The sequence below is a fragment of the Heteronotia binoei genome, chromosome 1 (assembly GCF_032191835.1).
Source record: "Heteronotia binoei isolate CCM8104 ecotype False Entrance Well chromosome 1, APGP_CSIRO_Hbin_v1, whole genome shotgun sequence".
In the NCBI taxonomy this organism is placed as follows: Eukaryota; Metazoa; Chordata; class Lepidosauria; order Squamata; family Gekkonidae; genus Heteronotia; species Heteronotia binoei.
Window position 1 is genome coordinate 159,873,109 of NC_083223.1, and position 20,834 is coordinate 159,893,942.

The following is a 20,834-nucleotide window of genomic DNA, read 5'->3' on the forward strand; positions in this document are numbered from 1 at the left end:
TCCCAAGGCGGAGGCAGCAGAAGGGGAGGGGCCTCCCAAGGCTTCCAGATTGGCCAATTCTGGAGCAGGCACTATGACACATGACAGTTGGGGTGGGAAGAGGCAGCTCCAAAGAGGCTGCTCGCCTGACCCTCCCTGCCCCCTGACAGATAACTGTGCCAATCACAGGCATATAGCCCAAGTCAAAGGAAAGAAGTCCTGCTGACGCGGGGAGGGGAAAGGAATGAGGCTGGGTGTGTGTGCACATGCGAGAGAGAAGCCTGGTTCACTGCCAAGGTGGCGGAGGAGAAGGGAAGTGCAGAGCCATAGGATTGGCCAGTCCCATGGCTGTGCCCACCCACTGTCAGAGACTTGTGCCATTGGCAGGCAGATGAGTAGAGTCATGTGCCCTCCCAACGAGCCATAAACAAACAGGAAACATATAGTGCAGGAGTCTGCAGTCAGAGATGTCAGGGAGACAGGCAAATGTGGGTATTGGAATGAGCAGACAGAGTCCTGGCATGCCACCAAGCCCCACAGGGAAGCCCTCCCCGGCAGGGACTTGGAGTCCCTCCCTGACATCCCCCTGCTATTTGTGGGGAACCTTTTCTCCAGTGGCAGTAGGGTGCTAGGCACCAGCCAGGCGCGCATTGCATTGGCCCCCCTACACTTCCCTCTGCTCTGTGCCGTGAGCACAGCAGCTCCATGGGGTTGGACAGGCTGTGGGCTCAGGCAGGCTGTGGTGATGCATCTGGTCCCAGACCACCTGCCTGCCCATGGGATGGGGGGGGAAAGAACCTCCCCTGTGCAGCCTCTCAACCAGGTGGCTCATTCCCCCCCCCTCATCTCTCCAAGCAAGAGAGCTTGCCCTTAGACATTCCCTGGGAAGCCCACAGACAGAATGGCAGAAGGGGGGGAGAGGGGCAGATAGGAGCATGAAGCAGAAGCCAGACAAGGGAGACAAAAGTGGAGACACATTTAAGGCTTTATTTATTGTGCAGGAACTAAGTGGAAGTTGGAAAGTTCTGCAGGGCATGAGGCTCCACTCTGAGAGGAGGGCAGGAACAGCTGCCTAAGTAGAGGGGGGGGCGCGCGCTCAGACTCGCCATCACTGGAAGCCTCTCTGTCGAATCCCCAAAACATAGAAAAAGATCTGGAGCACCTGGGGAGGAGTGCCAAGCCACCTGATGCCAGGGTCAGGAGGGTGGTGTGTGTGTGTGACAGAACACACTCCCTCCCCTTAGCACAGGAGAGAACCAGCCGACACTCACCCTCCTGTCCTGAGTTGCTGTCCTTGTGAATTGCTTGCAGTTCATCAGCCACGGCAGCATGAGGCACATGTTGGCTAGGGACTGCCTTAAAGCGACAGTCACTGACTAGCCTCCTCACAGGCATTGAAGTAGCTGCTGATCCCCCCATTGCACCGTCAGTGGTAGGAACAAGGCAACGGACAGACCATTTCTGTGGAATGCAAGGGGGGGGGGGCTCCAGCGGCATGCAGGGGCAGCAGGAATGAGCGGTGTGGCCCTCTTCCCAGATGCAAGCAAAGCGGGGTTGCAAGGTTGGGGTGTGCACTCACACCTACCTGTCTTCATGTGGCCAGCCCTGTGCACTGAGTGTCCAGAGTACCTGTTTGGACTTGGGAACGGAGAGGTTAGCCACAGAGCAGAGACTTCGCTCTTCTCCTTGCATGTCAAAGAACTTGCCCTGTACTATCTAAATGCCTTCTCTGTGCAGCGCCCACCACCAGTGCCTTGCCCTTACTCTGAGTCCACAGGGCAAGGAGCTCCAAGTCCCTTAGCCCTTCCCCCTTAGGATTCTGTTGTAAAAGAACCAGAACCAATTTACTGAAGAATGGAAGCACATGAAGAGCTACTTTTTATTAACTCAGCCAATTGTGAATAGCCTTTAGAATAGAACAAAGCAGGAGTCAAGTAACACCTTTAAGACCAACAAAGTTTTATTCAGAATGTAAGCTTTCGTGTACTCTAAGCACACTTCATCAGACAATAGTATGGAATGGCAAGCAGTCCTAAATATAGAGAAAGTGGGCTGTGAATTAGTATGCAGAGTCATGGAAATGTTTTTTTTAGCAGATTTAAAGAATCATAAGTCACATAACTCACAGCCCACTTTCTCTGTATTTAGGACTGCTTGCCATTCCATACTATTGTCTGATGAAGTGTGCTTAGATTACACGAAAACTTACATTCCGAATAAAACTTTGTTGGTCTTAAAGGTGCAACTTGACTCTTGCTTTGTTCTACTGCTTCAGACCAACACTGATGCCCATTTGGAGCCTCTAGGAATGTGCTTGATGATTTTATCAGGTCAGGTACCTTAGTGTTTTAGTTGACTATGAATCTCGGTTTGACTAAATTTAAGTTATCATATGTAATTATTTGATTTTTTTTTTGGCTGTGGGGCGGTTGTAATTGAAAAAATACCTTATCATCTTTTTGTGTTTTATTTCTGTCGGGGGAAAAATGCTAGAAGTGAAGTGGAAGAAGAGGATGACACAATTCACACGGGAAATGCCATCATGACTTTTTATGCTGCTTTGATTGATCTCTTAGGACGCTGTGCTCCAGAAATGCATGTAGGTTTATTACTTTTGCTAAAGGAATATCTGTGTTCTGTGAACAAATAGTTTCTGTCATGGCCCAGGGATCCTCTAATAGTGCTGTTGTTTCTCTCCAAGACCAAATCAAATACAGTAGACTTTCTAGGTTAAGCTTTAGTTGTAACTAATTGCGTTCAGTTAAGCAGGAAGATTTGCTTAATGTGAGTGGCAACTACTTGTTCTGTGAGCTGCTTTCTCACATGATTACATAACTTTCCTGCAGCAACCCTTCCTGCCACTCATCTGCCAATTACCTCTAATTTTAAAAGGCACATATAAAAATAATAAACCTTTTGTTTAAGATTTTAAGGTAAGAATTACTGTTTAGTGGCTCTGTGTGCCTTTGTTTCTTCTCCGGAACCTAATGAATCTTGCAAGAACCCAGTTTTTTGCTTGACACGAAGTTTTGCCAGTCAGCTAGAAGTCTAGCCAATCAATTAGCAGTCAAATTAAAGGTTGCCTGTTCTCTGTGGTAAGTACAGTTGCAAGCTCAAATTCTCTAGTTCAAACTTTCTTCTGTGCTCAAAGTGAATCACATCAGGAAACACTTTGGAAATTGGGTTAGGAGCTATTCTCACATATAATTCATGTAGTTTGAACTGGAGAATTTGAGTTTGCAACTGTACTTAGCTCTGCAACTTTCCCATTAGTGTTCATAAATTGCAATGAACACCATAAAGCCATTCTTGATTAAGTTTGTTGATGTCCCTTGTTCTAGTCCCCATTATTTTAGCCTTTCATTGTGAAATTATTGTCGTGTATGTTATTTATAATATTGGTAAGTAAAACTATTATAAAACATTAATAAAACTTCATACAGGTACTATTCTTATGAATATGTGCTTACATTATTCCTTTGTTAGCTAATCCATGCTGGCAAAGGTGAAGCTATTAGAATCAGATCTATTCTACGGTCTTTGATTCCCTTAGAAGATTTGGTGGGTGTAATTAGCATTCCTTTCCACATGCCAACAATAGCAAAAGGTAAGAAAATTTGCATATAATTTTTATTCCTCCTGCATGCTGCCAAAAAAATAAAATTAAAGCTGATTGAATTCAATGTTTACCTTGGTGACACATGTAGAAATTTAAATATGTATTCTGTGAGTCAGAAAAATCATTTTGAGATGTGAGTGGAACATAATTTAAATATAAAATAGTATAGAACTGCAATTGAAACTGCCAGTTGTCATGAAGCAGAAGCATATCATTATGATAAGCTTTTATTAGAAAAAAATAAACAGATAAAAACAAAAGCAAAACCCCTTGCACAATGCATTATCTGACAATTACTGTAGATTTGTAGCATATACTGTAACCTCAGCATCAACGTTATTTATTGCTTGACATATTTTTTCTGCCACAAAAATTATCTTTGAAGTAAATTCTCTTTTATATAGACTGCATACAAGGCGCAAGTGAGTGGCTGGTTTTATCCTCTAGACTTTGCACAGGTAATGGAAGGAGGTATGAGGTTTATGGGCATGAGTATTTATGGGACTTCTCAGGGACTGTTGTTCCAATGAAAGTTTGTCCTGGACATCAAGAAGAACTGGGAAGGGACTGGTTAGATTGCTACATACTGGTCAATTGGGGTCCAGTTGCTTATGTTTGGACCAGGCCTCAGATTCAGTGGGAGCTCACAGGAGCACAGGTCCTGCACCTTTCTGAAAGTTCCACCTCCTCCTTCTGAGAGTCCCACCTCCTTGTCCATTGAATAGTATTGCAGCTGCATAACAATCCCTGGATGAGCTCCACCACCTATTTTACTACAAAATAACCTCTGGTTTGGACTCATGTTTTAGGTCATCTTTGGGCTGCCAATTTTAGCTAATTGTATTAATTGTTCCACAAGAAGGCCTTGTACATACAATAAGTTAATGCCATCTGTGCATGAGCTGAGCAGGCTGAGTCATACTTAATTAAATTTTATGTGAAAACTTTTAAAATAGCATGACTTTTGATTTTTTTTAGAGTACACACATTCATTTTTCAATGTTTATTGAGCACGCGTTATAATTTGTATTCAGTTTCTACTTTATTCAGTCTGTACAATTTATTATTTTAGGGATTTTCAGATTTTCACATTAATTCTTCTTACATAATTTTAAGAATACCTAAAAGTATTGGATGGTAATTTTTTATTTATATGTTATTTACTATATTTTTAAATTAGGAACTATGTTTTCTATTTTCCCAGTGTAGGATTCTTTGTAGATGTAAGAGCTCTGTGTTCACATGGAGTTCTCACACCTGCCAGAGTTTTCTCAGTTTTTTCAATGGCAAGGAGGGTATCAGTTGGTCTGTCTGATCTTTGAGTGCCCATTGTGCTTGATATTGGAGTAGTGATTGATATGGATTTTGGTTGTCAAATTATATTTATTCAGATTGTAAAATGATTGCCTTTCTAAAACAAAAAAAATCTAACAGAATATATGCCCAATCTTTGTGGCAGGAATTAGCATTATGAAATAATTTGTGTAGATGAAGTTATCATATGATTGATTAATATCTTTCAGATGGTACTGTGGTGGAACCTGATATGTCAGAGGGGTTTTGCCCAGACCACAAGGCAGCCATGGTATTGTTCCTTGATAGGGTCTATGGAATTGAAAATCAGGATTTTCTTCTACATCTTCTAGAAGTTGGCTTTCTGCCAGATCTTCGTGCAGCTGCTTCATTAGATACGGTAATGTCATTTGTAATTGCAAATTCTTTAAGTCCCATACTATGGGTACATTTTAACTCAGTTCCTCAGATTTAGAACGTTAGTGTTCTGTGGTCATCTAATTACTACTCTTGGATATATTTTTGAAGTACTTGTAAAATTTGAGTTCATATTCGAAAGACTTGATAGGTAATACTGGAAAAATGTCTGCATCTCTGGTCTCCATCAGTAATTTGAACTAAAAAGGAAATAACACATAGGTTTACTGGGAGGATAAATGAAACACTGAACACTACAGCTTGATGCTCCTAGTAGGCTGGATCCTATGACTACATTCCACTAAAGTGAAGAGCCCTGCTCCATCAGAAGAAGGCTTCCATGGTCAAAGGAAGGGTCCTCAGTCAGAGCCTAAATTTGGGGACTTAAACATCCATATTAAAATTTTATTTCTATAATTGTAACACAAGCATAATTCAAATTGATATTAAAATAAAAAGCTGTACATTTGTATACCGATGCTTGTTTAATTACTTTTTGTATCATAAAATACTAGATAAATATTCATAAAAATATTCATTCCTGATTATCAGCTTGGCTGTGAAAGTGTTTGGACTTCATTTGCCATATTCAGAATATTCCATATATGTCAATATCTGAGTTTTGTAATTGGAATTCCATTGGAATCCCATCGAAAGAAGGCTAGGCTGCTTGTCCCTTAACTAGATAGCCCAGGTTAACCTGATCTCATCAGATTTTTGAAGCTGGTTAGTATTTGGTTAGTATTTCGATGAGAAATCAGCAAGGAAGTCCAAGGTCTCTGTGCAGAGACAGGCAATGGTAATCCACCTCTAAACAGCTCTTGCCATGGAAAACCTATGGGGTCTCCATAAGTCAGCTGTGGAAGGAAAAGAAAGGTCCCCTGTGCAAGCATCAATCATTTCCGATTCGGGTGATGTTGCTCTCACAACGTTTTGGAAGGCTGAGTCAACTTCGAGCCGGCTACCTGAAAACCCAACTTCCGCCAGGGATCAAACTCAGGTCGTGAGCAGAGCTTAGGACTGCAGTACTGCAGCTTTAACACTCTGCGCCACAGGTGACTTGATAGCAAAAGAAAAACAAAGGATTTTTGTTTGTTGAAACATATTCCCCAGTTGGACTTACACCAAGGCTTGGGAAAGTAAGAAGCTGAGAGTCCCTAGTTGGTGTTGCTGTGATTTTGCCAAGGAAAGGGAGGAAGAAACCTGTTATAGAATCTCAAAGCAAAAACAAATAATAAAAAGCATTTTCACGCTGGTTCTTTTCTACTGAAAAGTGGGCATAGCTGGTTTATAATTCCCATGCTGTCCTATGACCATTTGCTGTTGATGAATGTTCTCCTTGCTGAGACTGTCCTTCCTATGTCTATTTTAAACAATTTATCTTATGCTTCATTTCCATACTACCCTTTTAATGTATATGTTTAATTAATAATTGGGAATATTACAAGCAGGAACCTGCAAGGACTCATGGAAGAGATCTCATCCTCTCCGGTTTTCTCTTTCCCTTCCCTGAAAGCCCCTAGAGTCTTTCCCCTTTTCCTGCTTCCTTCTCTCCTTCCCACCAAACAGCCACCTACCTGTATCTGTCCCTCTGTCTCCAGCTTTCTCTCTCCCCCTCAGCAGCCTCTACCTTGGAAAACTGTTATGTATTGGAACTGGAGTTTGGCCTTATGGCCAGCAGAGACTTGGCTGAGCTTGAGACTGAATAAAGAACTGTACTCACTATCTCTTGCTTTGAACCCAGGACATTTTAAAAACCATGGCACAATTGTGTGGTGCCCTCCACTGGGCCAGGACTGTTTGCAGGTTAGGGAACCTTCAAGGACTTGTGGGGGGGACACATCATTTTCTTCTGTATCCCCCCCCACCCCACTATTTCTTCTTTTCATCTCCCTGGCAACTTTCATGCCCTCTCCCCTTTCCATGCCTCATTCTCTCCTTCTCAGCCATTCACCAACATGTCTTTTATCTCCCTCCCATCTTCAGTTATATTTATTATTTATTTACTTCATTTATTACCCTACTTTTCTCCTCAGTGGGACAAAAGCAGCTCACATAATTTTCTTTTTCTCCTTTTTATCCTCACAACAACCCTGTGAGGTAGGTCAAACTGAAAGCATGTGACTGGCACAATATCACTTTTTGAGCTTCCCTGGCAGACTAGTGCTTTAAACTCAGGCTTCTCACTCCCTACTCTGAAGCTCAAACTGCTACACCACATTGCCTTTCATAGGGTGGCTCCTGTTAAACAGTAGTTAGCAACCAGTCCTAGGTGAGTCATGCAAATTGGGTGGTATCAAGTCACCCAGTGGTTGCTGCCTGACCTGGCCCCAATGAGTCCTCCCTCAAAGGCCAAAACAGCCCTGGAAAGGGCCCTGCCTCTACCTTTTACTGACATAAATGAAGTCTACAATGCTGTTGTTGCCTAGCAGCTACCACTGGAGGCTTCCAGGTTTTTTTTAAAGCTACAAGTGTTCCTTTTATCATTATTTTTAGGTTTAATTTTTTTCCTGAAACCTGGGACATTTTTCAGGTTTGTTGAAAGATCTGTCTTATCTGTTCACAGCTCCAATCACTGGATTTAAGTATCTTCAGATTTGGTTGACTTTGTTGTTAGAATACACAAATGGGAACCCTTGAGGAAATTGTAAGAAGGACCATATGCATTCCCTCCATTTTTGCTCTCTCACCTGTCCCTGATCCCTTATCTCACTTTCTTGTTCTCCCTCCCCATTGCCTGTCTTTCTGCTTTCTGTCCCATTAACCCTAATCCCTGCTTTCACTTTCTCTTTTTTCCTGCATCCCCAGTGCCTCCTGAAACACACATACTTATCCTCTCACTCCCCAATGCCTCTCTTTCTCTCTCTCACACACACACACACACACTCGCACATTAATTTCTCTTTCTTTTTGTGCCCCCCTGGTCTCACACATGCAAACACAATATACTGTACTTAATCTATCTTTCTTTCTCCACTCCTCTCTCCCTCCTCCCCCATGTGAACACACACACACAAATTGTTGTCAATTCCTCTTTCTGTGCCCATCTGGTCTCGCACAAACCACTGCCAATTCCTCTTTCTTTCTCAGTCCCTCCACACTCTCTCTCTCACACACACACATCCACACTGATATTTCTTGCATCCTTCCCATCCCACACACACTCATTAATTACCCTCTCTTTCTCCCTGCTGCTTACTGGTCCACCCACTCACTGGCTCCTGCTATTCCTGCTTATGCAGCTCAGTGGTGGTGTTGGGGGGAGCAATTCCCATTCCATCTTCCCTGCCCGCCCACCTGCTCACTAGGAATGAAGTGATGCTTCAATCCCTCCCCCCATGCTCTTTTATCTCACTTTTAGCATATATCCTTCACCTGCGTAGGTCAGCTGGTGATAACAACCGCTACTCCTAACTCCTCCTTCAACTGCTACCTCCACTGTGAGGAGGCCAGCTGATAAAGTTGTGTTATGTGTGCAAACATAGATAGCCATACTGTGGTTCTGGTGGATTTAAATCCATCCCTCCCCCCAATTTCTGTTTGAAGTTTTTGGATTTCTCTGCAAACCTGGGATAGAGTCCCTCAAGTTTGTTGAAAAATCTTATTTTTGCATGAATGGGCTCAGTCAACAAATTTAAGTATCCAGAGATGGATCCCCCATGAATTACTAGATATATAGATGATTTGGAATTAACAGATGCACTCCTGGACTTTCTTAAGGTGTCCTATGAAGGGATGGTGTAATTCCGTCACTGGTAGAGCAGGGCATACTGAACTTCAGCATTCTTTCTCTTCCTCTTGCCCCTTCTCTTTTTCCAATTACTGTTCCACAGCTGTGATTGCCCAATCCAATTTGCCATGTTGACTGTTCTTGTACTGCCAGTTGCTCCAGCCTTCCCATTAGTGCTGGCCAGCACCAGTTCTTTTGTGTTTCATTGTGCTGTGCCCAATGCTGCCCACCCCACTTTTTAAAGGGAGCTGGGTATTACCTAGTCACACTATCATTGCAACACTATAATGATATATTGATGTTTCAGGGTTTGTTTTTTAAAAAAGGGGAGAGTGATGCCACTGGTAATGACACTGATGACAACAACACCTTGTATTGAAAATCGTCATTATTTAAGTCATATGTAGAACAAAATAAAGTGGTTCCACAACTGTAAAAATGCACAGGGAGGGCAGATGTGTGGAAGAACCCTGCTCAAATTGATTCCAGTGCTTGTGGATCCACTTCTAAGAAAATTAGGAGTAAGAAATGGAATCTAATAAATAAATAAACGTGAATGTGTGGGAAATGTTCAAATTTAATTCCTTTCTTCACTCCTTCTGAGACTTAGTGCAATGAGTGGACCCTAAAGTGAATCCCACCAGGATATGAGAGATACTGCATCCTATACTGGCAGTGAATTATTATGTTTATTTTAATTGATAAAGGTATGGTTAATATCCATGTACCATCTTTACAAACAACTGTTAAGTAATATAACATTTGTTATATAGAATCAATTTCTGTGTAATAAAACTCACCTATTTGAACTCACTTTTTATCTTGTAGGTTGCTCTGAGTGCCACAGATATGGCCTTGGCCCTCAATCGGTACCTCTGTACTGCTGTTTTGCCTTTGCTGACTAGATGTGCTCCTCTTTTTGCTGGCACCGAACATCATGCTTCCCTTATAGATTCCTTGTTGCATACTGTATACCGACTCTCCAAGGGCTGCTCTCTTACCAAAGCTCAGCGGGACTCTATTGAAGAGTGCCTACTCTCCATTTGTGGGTAAGAAAGTAGCCCTGGCTTTGATAGCAAAATGATTTGCTGGAGCAAAAACGTCCAGTAGGAATTCAGTGATATATAACAAAGATGGGATTGTTGAAGTAATAATATCTTTCAACAATGTAGCAGAAATAGATGGAATAAATTGTTTTATACATTGAATTCTGTGTATGTGTATATACATGTACACATCCAAAACCACAGAATATATACTTGTCATCCTTCAAGCATGAAATGTACCTCAGAAATTTTAACTACAGCCATGAGAACTAGAAATCTTATTTATTTTGAAGGACAAAAATCAAATGGTTTTCAGATTTGTCAAGAATTTCCCATGTGAAAGTATAAAGAAATTACTTTCTGACAAAGCAAGTACAGAGACAGCATTCATTACATACCCAGTTCTACTATTATTTAGGCAGTTTTTGGAATATTGACACATCATTTCCATATTTCTACCATTTCCAAAGGTTCCCACTTTATAATCTTAAGTTATATGTTGTATAACAAGCAGTGTTTTTTTTTTTTTACAATTGCTATTGATCCTGTATTTGTTTGACTAGAATAATGAACATAAGAGAAGCCATGTTGGATCAGGCCAATGGCCCATCCAGTCCAACACTCTGTGTCACACAGTGGCCAATATATGTGTGTGTGTGTGTGTATACACACACACATATATATACTGTGGCTAATAGCCACTGATGGACCTCTGCTCTATATTTTTATCCAATCCCCTCTTAAAGCTGGCTATGCTTGTAGCCACCACCACCTCCTGTGGCAGTGAATTCCATGTGTTAATCACCTTTTTGGTGAAGTACTTCCTTTTATCCGTTTTAACCTGACTGCTCAGCAATTTCATTGAATGCCCATGAGTTCTTGTATTGTGAGAAAGGGAGAAAAGTACTTCTTTCTCTACTTTCTCCATCCCATGCATAATCTTGTAAACTTCTATCACGTCACCCCGCAGTCGACATATCTCCAAGCTAAAGAGCCCCAAGTGTTTTAACCTTTCTTCGTAGGGAAAGTGTTCCAAACCTTTAATCATTCTAGTTGCCCTTTTCTGCACGTTTTCCAATTCTATAATATCCTTTTATTGGCCATTGATGGTTTCACATAAATCTGTTTCTAATCTTGCACATATCCATATATTCAAGCTTTTATTTCTACTTGTAGTCAACTCCGGCCTTCAATGATGCAACATTTGTTGAGAAGATTAGTATTTGATATTCCACTATTAAATGAACATGTAAAGATGCCTCTCAAGGTAAGTTTAGTCTTCCTCTTCAGAATATGCAATTTATTTCACTTGTCCTCATTCTCTAGAGAACTATGGCTGTGATATTACTGTACCATGTAGTAATGTTACATCACTGTCAGTGATAGCCAGTATAATATTTGAATCACAGTATCTGGATTGGTTTAGAGGATTTCATTGGCTTTGATCTAGTTCCCTCTCTCACAAGACCAGGATTGGGGGGGGGGGGTGTTGGATTTTACAGGCTGCCACATGAGGCAAATGGCAGGAAAAGTGCACTTTGTGGAAGGAAATATTATTCTGGATCCAAAATACAAAGATGGCTCTGAATGGAAACATTTGAGAATTTCAGTCTCATAGGTCTGTAATTAGTTATTCAAGACAAAAACCAGATAGAATTAAGTTCTATTACACAGCAACATCATTATAAATAGTGATACCACCTGCAAAAATATGCAGCATAATCAGCATATTTTATGCAGCAGTTGAAGGGCAATTCCTCTCTAATGCAATTTATCCATACAATAATTTAGAAAATCAAATGGATGCAGAGGGGACAGTTGGGACAAGTGGAAATCTTATATTCAGTCCCCACTAACAGGACCAGAATCCTCTTTTGCACAAATAAAATAATACAATGTCAAAATAGGGATATTAATTCAAATAATCTGGTACAGTTTGCTTGAATAGGAGACTAATTAGCATGCATTGGTGAATATATTATTAGTGTAGTTACTGTTTTTGAGGGAATTTAATCAACCTTTAGTGTATAACCCACATTTCTTCATAATGTTTTGTATATTACTGGTGTACATACATTCAAAGAAATACGTACACATGTTCAAATGATTCCAATGCATCTTTTCACAACTCGGTGATCTAATAATAATAGGTTAGATCCTATAATTCCCCTCTTTTGTGACAAGATGGTACAGAATGCCATGGCTCAGCTACTATTGGGTGCCATATGGAATCTACATATCACCCACTTTTGGTAGATACTCTTTTGGTTAGTAATCAGTTACTGGACTACAAAGCTCCTAGAGGCATACACACAGAACTAGGGATGGGCACAAACCGGCTCACGAAGTAAAGGTCATCATGAATTTTGGCTGGTTCATGGTTTGCAAAGCAATGTTCATGGAAGGATGTCTGGGATGAGCATTCCACAAACTTTGGTGTTGTTTGTATTGGTTTGTGGTAGTTCATGAATAGACACATTTCCAGACATATGGTCTTCACTCCATTAAAATGTTTACAAAACTCCAACACCACAGTGGGGTGGAATTCTCCAGCCTTGGAAACACCATTAGGAGCCCTCCAAAGTTTAACAGGCACTCCTGGTTGTCAATAACAGAGTTCCCATCCTGCTCTATGGGATCAGAAAGCTACATATATGCTCAGTTCAGCTCCCTCACCTTTTTATCTGTTGGCTATTTGCACTGCAGTTACACAGAGAGGTAGGGAACAAATTAAAAGCTGAGTAGCAGAGCACACTCATATATTCCCTCCTGACTGTGAACTCCACCTCCCTGGTGGGGTTTCGCTGTTAGGTGGACTCAGGGCTCTGAGCCACAGCATTTCTCTGCTCATGCTGAATGGTGGGGCTTAGCTACTGAGTGCCTTGGCTGAAGACCCACATTATGATTGTGATTCTCTCCCATGCTAGGGTTTGGGTGTTAGGTGGGCTCAGGGCTCTAAGCCATTCTTGTCTCTCTGCTCACACCAAATGCCTTGACTGAGGACCCAATTTTTATACCCTCCTAATTGTGAACTTCTCTTCCTTGCAGGGATATTGGGTGTTTGGTGGACTAAACTGAACTGGAATTTTTAGATTCATAACTATTTCTGTTTGTGACTACTTAAAGATTAACAGATTTATTGGGACATAACTTTTTGTGCACTGTGCTACAGTCAATTCATTTATTTTTAACATGCCACAAGACTTACATTATGTTTAATGCAAAAGACTTGCACGCAAGGCCTTTCTATAACTTAATGTTATGACATCTGGCAGCTCTAAAAAGCTTATACTGGATTCTTTAAAAATGAGCTATCATGCATAAATGGACTGTATACCATTTCACTGTTATATATTTTTGTCATATCCAAGCATTGTGTTAGGCCGTTGTTCCTCCAGGCAAGTTTAGAAAATTCTGATCCAAAAAATATTTGATGGGTTTTATTAGTCAAATAATGGACTGGAAATAAAATAAAAGAGAAATACATTTTCATGCATTTACATTTTATTCAGCTGCTGACAAATCATTATGAAAGATGCTGGAAGTATTATTGCTTACCAGGAGGATGGGGCAACTTTGGTGCTGCTTCAGAAGAGGAACTTCATCTGTCCAGAAAATTGTTCTGGGGTATATTTGATGCCTTGTCTCAAAAGGTAACTTTTAAGTTATACTGAATTGGGAGTTCCTTTTAAAATGTTCCCTACCAGGTAGATTGGCTGATGATGTAATAAGAATACAAAGTGAAAATTCTAATACAGCAGTTTTTAGTTCTACAAGTATGTTTTAGGTTGTGCATCATAGTTGCAAGTAGTTGTAGTTTCTTTTATATTGGGTTTCTCCTCCACCCTGATACTTTTGTATGGTTCACTATTGAATGACTGCATATAGCTGCCTTCAAGAAAAGGACAAGGTCTATAGGTCTGTGTTTCTATTGCTCTTTTACATTCCACTGTATTTCATAGGTAATTATTGGATCAGATGACTAAGGGTATCAGCAGGACTAAGGGTATTGAATGGTTATCTGCTATTATTTTTATATTTATTATGAATCAAGGACTTGTAAGTGGGCACCAGATTCTTTAGTAATCACTTTTCATATTGCTTTAAAGCAGGGGTCCCTAACCCCCAGGCTGCAGACCAGTACTGGTCCGTGGCCTGTTAGCAACCGGGCCATGGAACAAGGCAGAGGCGCTGCATCACCCCTTTTGCCTGCCCAGGACTCAGTGCCCAGAATAATCTGTGTGGCAAAATACAAATTTCAGACCATTCTAAAATACTTTATGACTCTAGAAAGAGTTAAAAACAATCCAATGCAAACTTAAAGGCAAACAACAAAACTCAAGGTGTATAGATAAACAGTCAGATAGATATCAAATAATTTATACAAAAAGCTCAGTCCATCTCCATTCATAGTTTCAGATAAGTAAGTCATTTAACGCTGGAAACAATCCATAAAGGTACATATTCCTGCTGACTGTAAAACAAAGAAGAAGTGTCACCATGTTTCATATACGTCTCAGTCTGTTCTCAGGGACTGTAAAACAACACTCTTCTCTCCTCCGTATTTTGTTTCTCAACACGTTTTTCAACGATACTCCTATGCGCATTTCGGGGGCTGCCCATGGCGCGTTTCGGGGACAACCCAAGCTTTCTCAAGAGCCTACATGAATACAATCATATGTCATAAATACATTAAAGAACACGGAATGACTGTTCAGATTTCCATACAATGATACTTACAACAAGAATATTCACAAACAATTCATTCTCATTACTGCACACCACAGAAATTCAAACTTTAAGATTGGCAAACGCTCAGCCCTCCATTGTAAGTCCAGCTTCCTTATAACACACGCCAGGTGCACCTGATTACCTCTTAAAAAACTATAGTTCAAAAGCTAATGTCTCCACTATATCATCAAGAATATTATAAAAAACAAGACAAATCATTCTGTTGATCAAAACCAATAGGTTCCAGGGAACGCAACCTGAAAATCCATTCTGCCTCTTTCTATAATAATTTTTTTGTACATTTTCTCCATGAATAGATGTAGTCTTCACCTTCTGCAATACAAAAAACCTTATAGACTCGGGATCAAGCCTGAATTCTTTAAAGTGATCAGTGAGCGGAGCCCCCTGTACCTCATTTTTCAAATGGCAAACATGTTCCAAAACCCTGGTTTTAAGGGGTCTCATTGTGCAGTGAACATAAGTCCTAGGACAAGAACAGAAAGCACAGTATATAGTAGCATGTGTGGAGCAATTGGAGAATGATTTAGAGACCACCCTATAATTGCTTCTAGGTTCAACAAAGTCCGAGGCAACATGCATTTATTTGTATGCTTTACAGCCTCCTCATTTCTGGTGCCCTGAGAGTTTGCTATTGTCATGACCCTGACAGCTATCATGTCTCTCCACGCACCTAACATCCACCCTAATCAGCCTTTCTTTCAGATTCTTGGTTCTCTTAAAAGCCACCATGGGTGGGAGATGGCAATCCAGTATGTGTTGAACAACGTGCCAATACCTCTGAATAATTTGCTTAACAGCCATGGCTCGATGAGAAAAATCCAGAGACCAAACAAGTCTGTTTTGTGGTCTCTGCCTCTCCCTATATTGAAGCAACTCAGCTCTGTCCCTTTCCAAAGGCCTTGCGAGGAGGCAGCCTCAGAGTGAGGCAGAGCAGCCCCACCACCCCTTTTGCCCACCCGGGACTCAGGTGGACCAAAGAGGCAGCATGGTCTCACTCTGAAGCACCACCTCTTTCATCTGCCCAGGACCTGGGTAGGCGGAAGGGGCAGTGCGGCAGTGACTTTCATCTATCTCTCATTTAAAGACCCCCATGGGGGGCAGGGATGGGGTGGCGGCAGGATGGCAGCCTGGGGTGACAAAAACCCCTACACTGGTCCATGGAAAAATGGTCTTCCATGAAACTGGTCCCTGGTAACAAAAAGGTTGTGAACCACTGCTTTAAAGGCTGCATCTGAACTTACCTCAGGTTGTAGGAGAAGCTTGTTGTGCATAGAAAAAAAAGGACAGAAAGTTGTTCTTCTTGCATAGATATCACAACACAGCAAATAAGGAATCCAAATAGGTCTACTGAAAATCAAGTTTTGCACTACACTTCAGAACAATGAACACTAGCGATGTGAAAGATATTCAGGTACGTGTGTCCGATCACGTTTGCTTACTCAGAGGAGAGCTAGATCATGTTAGATGAAAATATATACCACAAGTCAGGAAAGGCACAAATAGGTATAAAAAAAGCCTATATGGTTAACAAATAAAGTAATGGAAGCTGTAAAAGGTAAGGATTCCTTTAAGCGGTGAAAAGCTAGTCCAAGTGAGGTTAATAAAATGGAACACGGGCTGTGGCAAATCAAATGCAAGACTGTGATCAGGCAGGCAAAAAGGGACTATGAGGAGCATATTGCAAAAAACATAAAGACAAACAATAAAAATTTCTTCAAATACATTAGAAGCAGGAAACCAGCCAGGGATGCAGTGGGGCCCTTGGATGACCAAGGGGTCAAAGGATTACTGAAGGAAGATAGGGAAATGGCTGAGAAGCTGAATGCGTTTTTTGCCTCCGTCTTCACTGTGGAAGATGAGAAGTGTTTGCCCACTCCAGAACCATTAAGTTTGGGAGGGGTTGAAGGACCTGAGTCAGACTGAGGTGACGAGAGAGGAGGTCCTACAACTGATAGACAAATTAAAAACTAATAAGTCACCAGGCCCGTTTGGCATACATCCAAGAGTTCTGAAAGGTTAACTTGTGGATCTCCTGACAAAAATATGTAATCTGTCTCCGTTTCTGAGGAGTGGAAGGTAGCATAAGAACATAAGGACGTAAGAGAAGCCATGTTGGATCAGACCAATGGCCCATCCATTGGTCATCAGAGTTCCTCATCAAAGGCTCTTTAGTAAGCTCGAGAATCATGGAGTAAAAGCACAGGTCCTCTTGTGAATCAAAAACTGGCTAATTAACAGGAAGCAGAGAGTGAATATAAATGAGCAGTCTTCGCAGTGAAGGAAGTGGGGTAAGCAGTGGGGTGCCGCAGGGCTCAGTACTGGGTCCCATGCTCTTTAACTTGTTCATTAATGATTTGGAGTTGGGATTGGCCAAGTGAAGTGGCCAAGTTTGCAGATGACACTAAATTGTTCAGGATGGTGAGAACCAGAGAGGACTGTGAGGCACTCCAAAGGGATCTGTTGAGGCTGGGTGAGTGGGCATCAATGTGGCAGATGAGGTTCAATGTGGCCAAGTGCAAAGTAATGCACATTGGGGCCAAAAATCCTAGCTACAAATACAAATTGATGGGGTGTGAACTGGCAGAGACAGACCAAGAGAGAGATCTTGGGGTCATGCTAGATAACTCACTGAAAATGTCGAGACTGTGTGCGATTGCAATAAAAAAGGCCAACGCCATGCTGGGAATTATTAGGAGGGGAACTGAAAACAAATCAGCCAGTATCATAATGCCCCTGTATAAATAGATGGTGCGGCCTCATTTGGAATACTGTGTACAATTCTGGTCACCACATCTCAAAAAAGATATTATAGTATTGGAAAACGTGCAGAAAAGGGCAACTAGAATGATTAAAGGGTTGCAACACTTTGGCTATTAAGAAAGGTTAAAACACTTGGGGCTGTTTAGCTTGGAGAAACGTCGACTGTGGGGTGACATGATCGAGGTTTACAAGATTATGCATGGGATAGAGAAGGTAGAGAAAGAAGTAGCCACAGCCTATTGTTGGAACTCTCTGTCTGGGGCAGTGATGCTCTGTATTCTTGGTGCTTGGGGGGGGGCACAATGGGAGGGCTTCTTGCCCCACTGGTGGACCTCCTTGTGGCACTTGGTTTTTTTCAGCCACTGTGTGACATAGAGTATTGGACTGGATGGGCCACTGGCCTGATCCAACATGGCTTCTCTTATGTTCTTAAAGCACAAGAATGGCAGCCAAGTTTATGAAGACTGCTACATCATTGGGTCACTAATTAAACTATTGAATTATCTGACAGCGGAGCGTGTGATGGCCACTATTATAGATGGTGTTAAAAAAATATTGGATAGATTCATAGAGAATAGATTCATCAGTAGGGACCAGCAAAGATGACTAAAAGTAACTTCCACATACAGTAGCAGTGTCAATATCATTCTAAACAGTGTTACGCCCTGTTTAGTCCCCTGAAGTCAGTAGACTCAAAAGGGGTATAAACCTGATTAGAATGGCACTGTAAATCTCCAATTGCAGGTGCTAGGAGGCACCATCAAAGGAAAGGATGTGTTGACCAATGATTGACCACTGTGTGAGAAAACATGCTGTAACATCCTCTGGTCTGATTCTGCAGGACAGTTAGATTTTTAATTGTTTTCAGTAGACGGGTCCCTATATGGCCTTCGGGACCACCTCTCCCCATACGTACTCCAGAGAGCACTACATTCAGGGTCCCAAAATCTTCTTAAGATCCCCAGACTGAAAGAAGCTTGATTGTCCACCACCAGAGCCAGAGCGTTCTTGGTAATAGCCCCCACTCTGTGGAATGCCCTCCCTGAAAGCATCATAGACCTGCCACAGTTCTGCAAGTCCTGTAAGACCAAACTGTTCAAACTTGCTTTCCACAATTAAGGGGACGTGGCTATTATTCCACAGCACTGACAGTCTCACTGAACTAACATAATTGAAACCAGAAACATCAGAATTACCAGAACATCAATGTGCATCTTGGACTTTTAATGACTATAAAATGTATGGAAACGATTTTATTGTATATTTTGTTTTTAAATATTTTATGTTGCTCTTATTTTTTCTGTTAGCTACCTTCAGCCCATCAGGGGAGGATGGGATATAAATCTGATTAAATAAAATAATATAAAATAAATCTCAGTTTAGTACTAGGTCTCTTTCAATCTTCTTTCTCTTTGCAGAAATATGAACAAGAACTATTCAAACTAGCTTTGCCCTGCCTGAGTGCAGTGGCTGGTGCTTTGCCTCCTGATTATATGGAATCAAATTATGTTGGTGTAATGGAAAAACAGGCTTCCATGGATTCAGATGGGAACTTTAACCCACAACCTGTTGAAACTTCTAAGTAAGAATTTATTCTACTGCAGGTTATTCTACTGCAGGGAAGAGGACAATATCCTTCAAGGTCTTTGCCTCCCCAACGAACATTACCTCTGTCTTTTCAGGGTTTAGTTTCAACTTGTTTATTTTCAGTCAGTTAACCACATCACCAAGAGATTTGGATGAAAATATATAGAGCCGAGTGTAGTCAGCATATTGGTGACGACCAACCCTAAACCTCTGAATGATTTGTCCTAAGGATTTTATGTAGAGACGGATGTAATTGTGCCCGGTGGAAGCCCCTCCCCCTAAGATAGGTCGCGTACTGATGACTATGTAAATTTAGAGAGTAATAGCAGGCCATTTCAAAGTCTTCTTGGATAACTCATCCGCTATAGCCCCTTTTCACATACAATTCACATAGGTAACAGACCCATCTAAATGAGATATTTCACCTCTGTAAAGCACCTGCCAAGGCATCAACTTTAGCTTGCCTGGTTTATTTATTTAGTCTGTCTTTCTCACAGATCCAAAGCAGGTTGCATAGTGTTGGTCAATATAATCAACAAGCTGGGATATACAGTAAACAATGCAATAGGATTTGCATTCTGATTGCAGAAATCTGAAACCAAGCAGGAATCTGAAACAGAGCTGAAACAAAGCATAAGCATTATTATGACTTCAACACATGTAAACTGCATTTTTCTATGTTGTGGTAGCTTTTTTTTGTTTTACTTACAGAGAATTTTTTTGTTTAATGTATTGCAAAATACATGCCATCTTCCTTACTTGATGCTTTTGAAATATTTAGTCTTCATCCTCCAAAGCAATGAATGGAATGATCACAAAGTAGTTTACCCTTAACTATGTTTCTGAAAATCTGTAGAGCAATGTAAGTTATTCAAACATTAATAAGTTATTCAAAACATCCAACTTGTGGTGATGTCCGGCCAGGGAATTCCAGTGCTCCTGGGGCAGAGAAAGTATAACGGTGGGAATAGGCAGAAGTCGAAGGGAAGGAGACTGAGATATGGAAATGCTCGCTCTCCTTCCAGTTTATGTCCCATCCCGATAGTAGCAGGTTGTGGGGCCAAGAGAAATTACTTGCCTCCGTTCCCGGTGTTGTGCAATGCCAGGTCCATTAATAATAAGACCGCAGTCCTATGAGACTTCCTGCATGAGCAATCAATGGACCTGGCTTGCATGACTGAGACCAGGGTGCGAGATAGAGAGACAGTAGCTCAAATGGCTCCACCTGGGTACTCGGTCCTTCACCAGTCACGGACTAGTGGGTGGGGGGGAGGGGTGGCACTCTTTATACAGGAGGCTTTCTCCTTCTGGGCTCCCACCCCCAATGATCACCGGCATAGAGTGTGCGGGCCTGTTATGGGATGTGGGGGAGAAGTTGGCTATCTGGCTTGTGTACCAACTGCCAACTTCACCGGCCAGTGCCTTACCATACGTGATGGAGGCTGTAGCAGGCTGGGTGTTGGAATTCTCATGGCTTTTGGTCCTGAGCGATTTCAACGTCCATGCCGATGACGCGGACTCTGTATGGGCGATGGACCTAGTGTCATCCATGGCGATACTGGAGGTCTCCCAGTGTGTAACAACTACCCATCAGGCTGGGAGCACGCTGGATTTGATCTTTGCAGTGGGGGTTACAGTGGACCAGATTACT

At 41.7% G+C, this 20,834-nt stretch overlaps 1 protein-coding gene across 4 annotated transcripts in view; it reads left to right on the top strand.

Annotated features, from left to right (window-relative positions):
* Positions 1-20,834, top strand: part of RYR2 (ryanodine receptor 2) — a 757,628-nt gene that overhangs the window by 490,341 nt on the left and 246,453 nt on the right. For all 4 annotated transcript variants that reach the window (XM_060243352.1, XM_060243324.1, XM_060243334.1 and 1 more), the window contains 7 exons: positions 2,473-2,578; positions 3,466-3,586; positions 5,122-5,291; positions 9,867-10,087; positions 11,261-11,351; positions 13,597-13,737; positions 19,015-19,178. In XM_060243352.1, the coding sequence (XP_060099335.1) occupies positions 2,473-2,578; positions 3,466-3,586; positions 5,122-5,291; positions 9,867-10,087; positions 11,261-11,351; positions 13,597-13,737; positions 19,015-19,178 (1,014 nt within the window). The remainder of the gene's footprint in view (positions 1-2,472; positions 2,579-3,465; positions 3,587-5,121; positions 5,292-9,866; positions 10,088-11,260; positions 11,352-13,596; positions 13,738-19,014; positions 19,179-20,834) is intronic.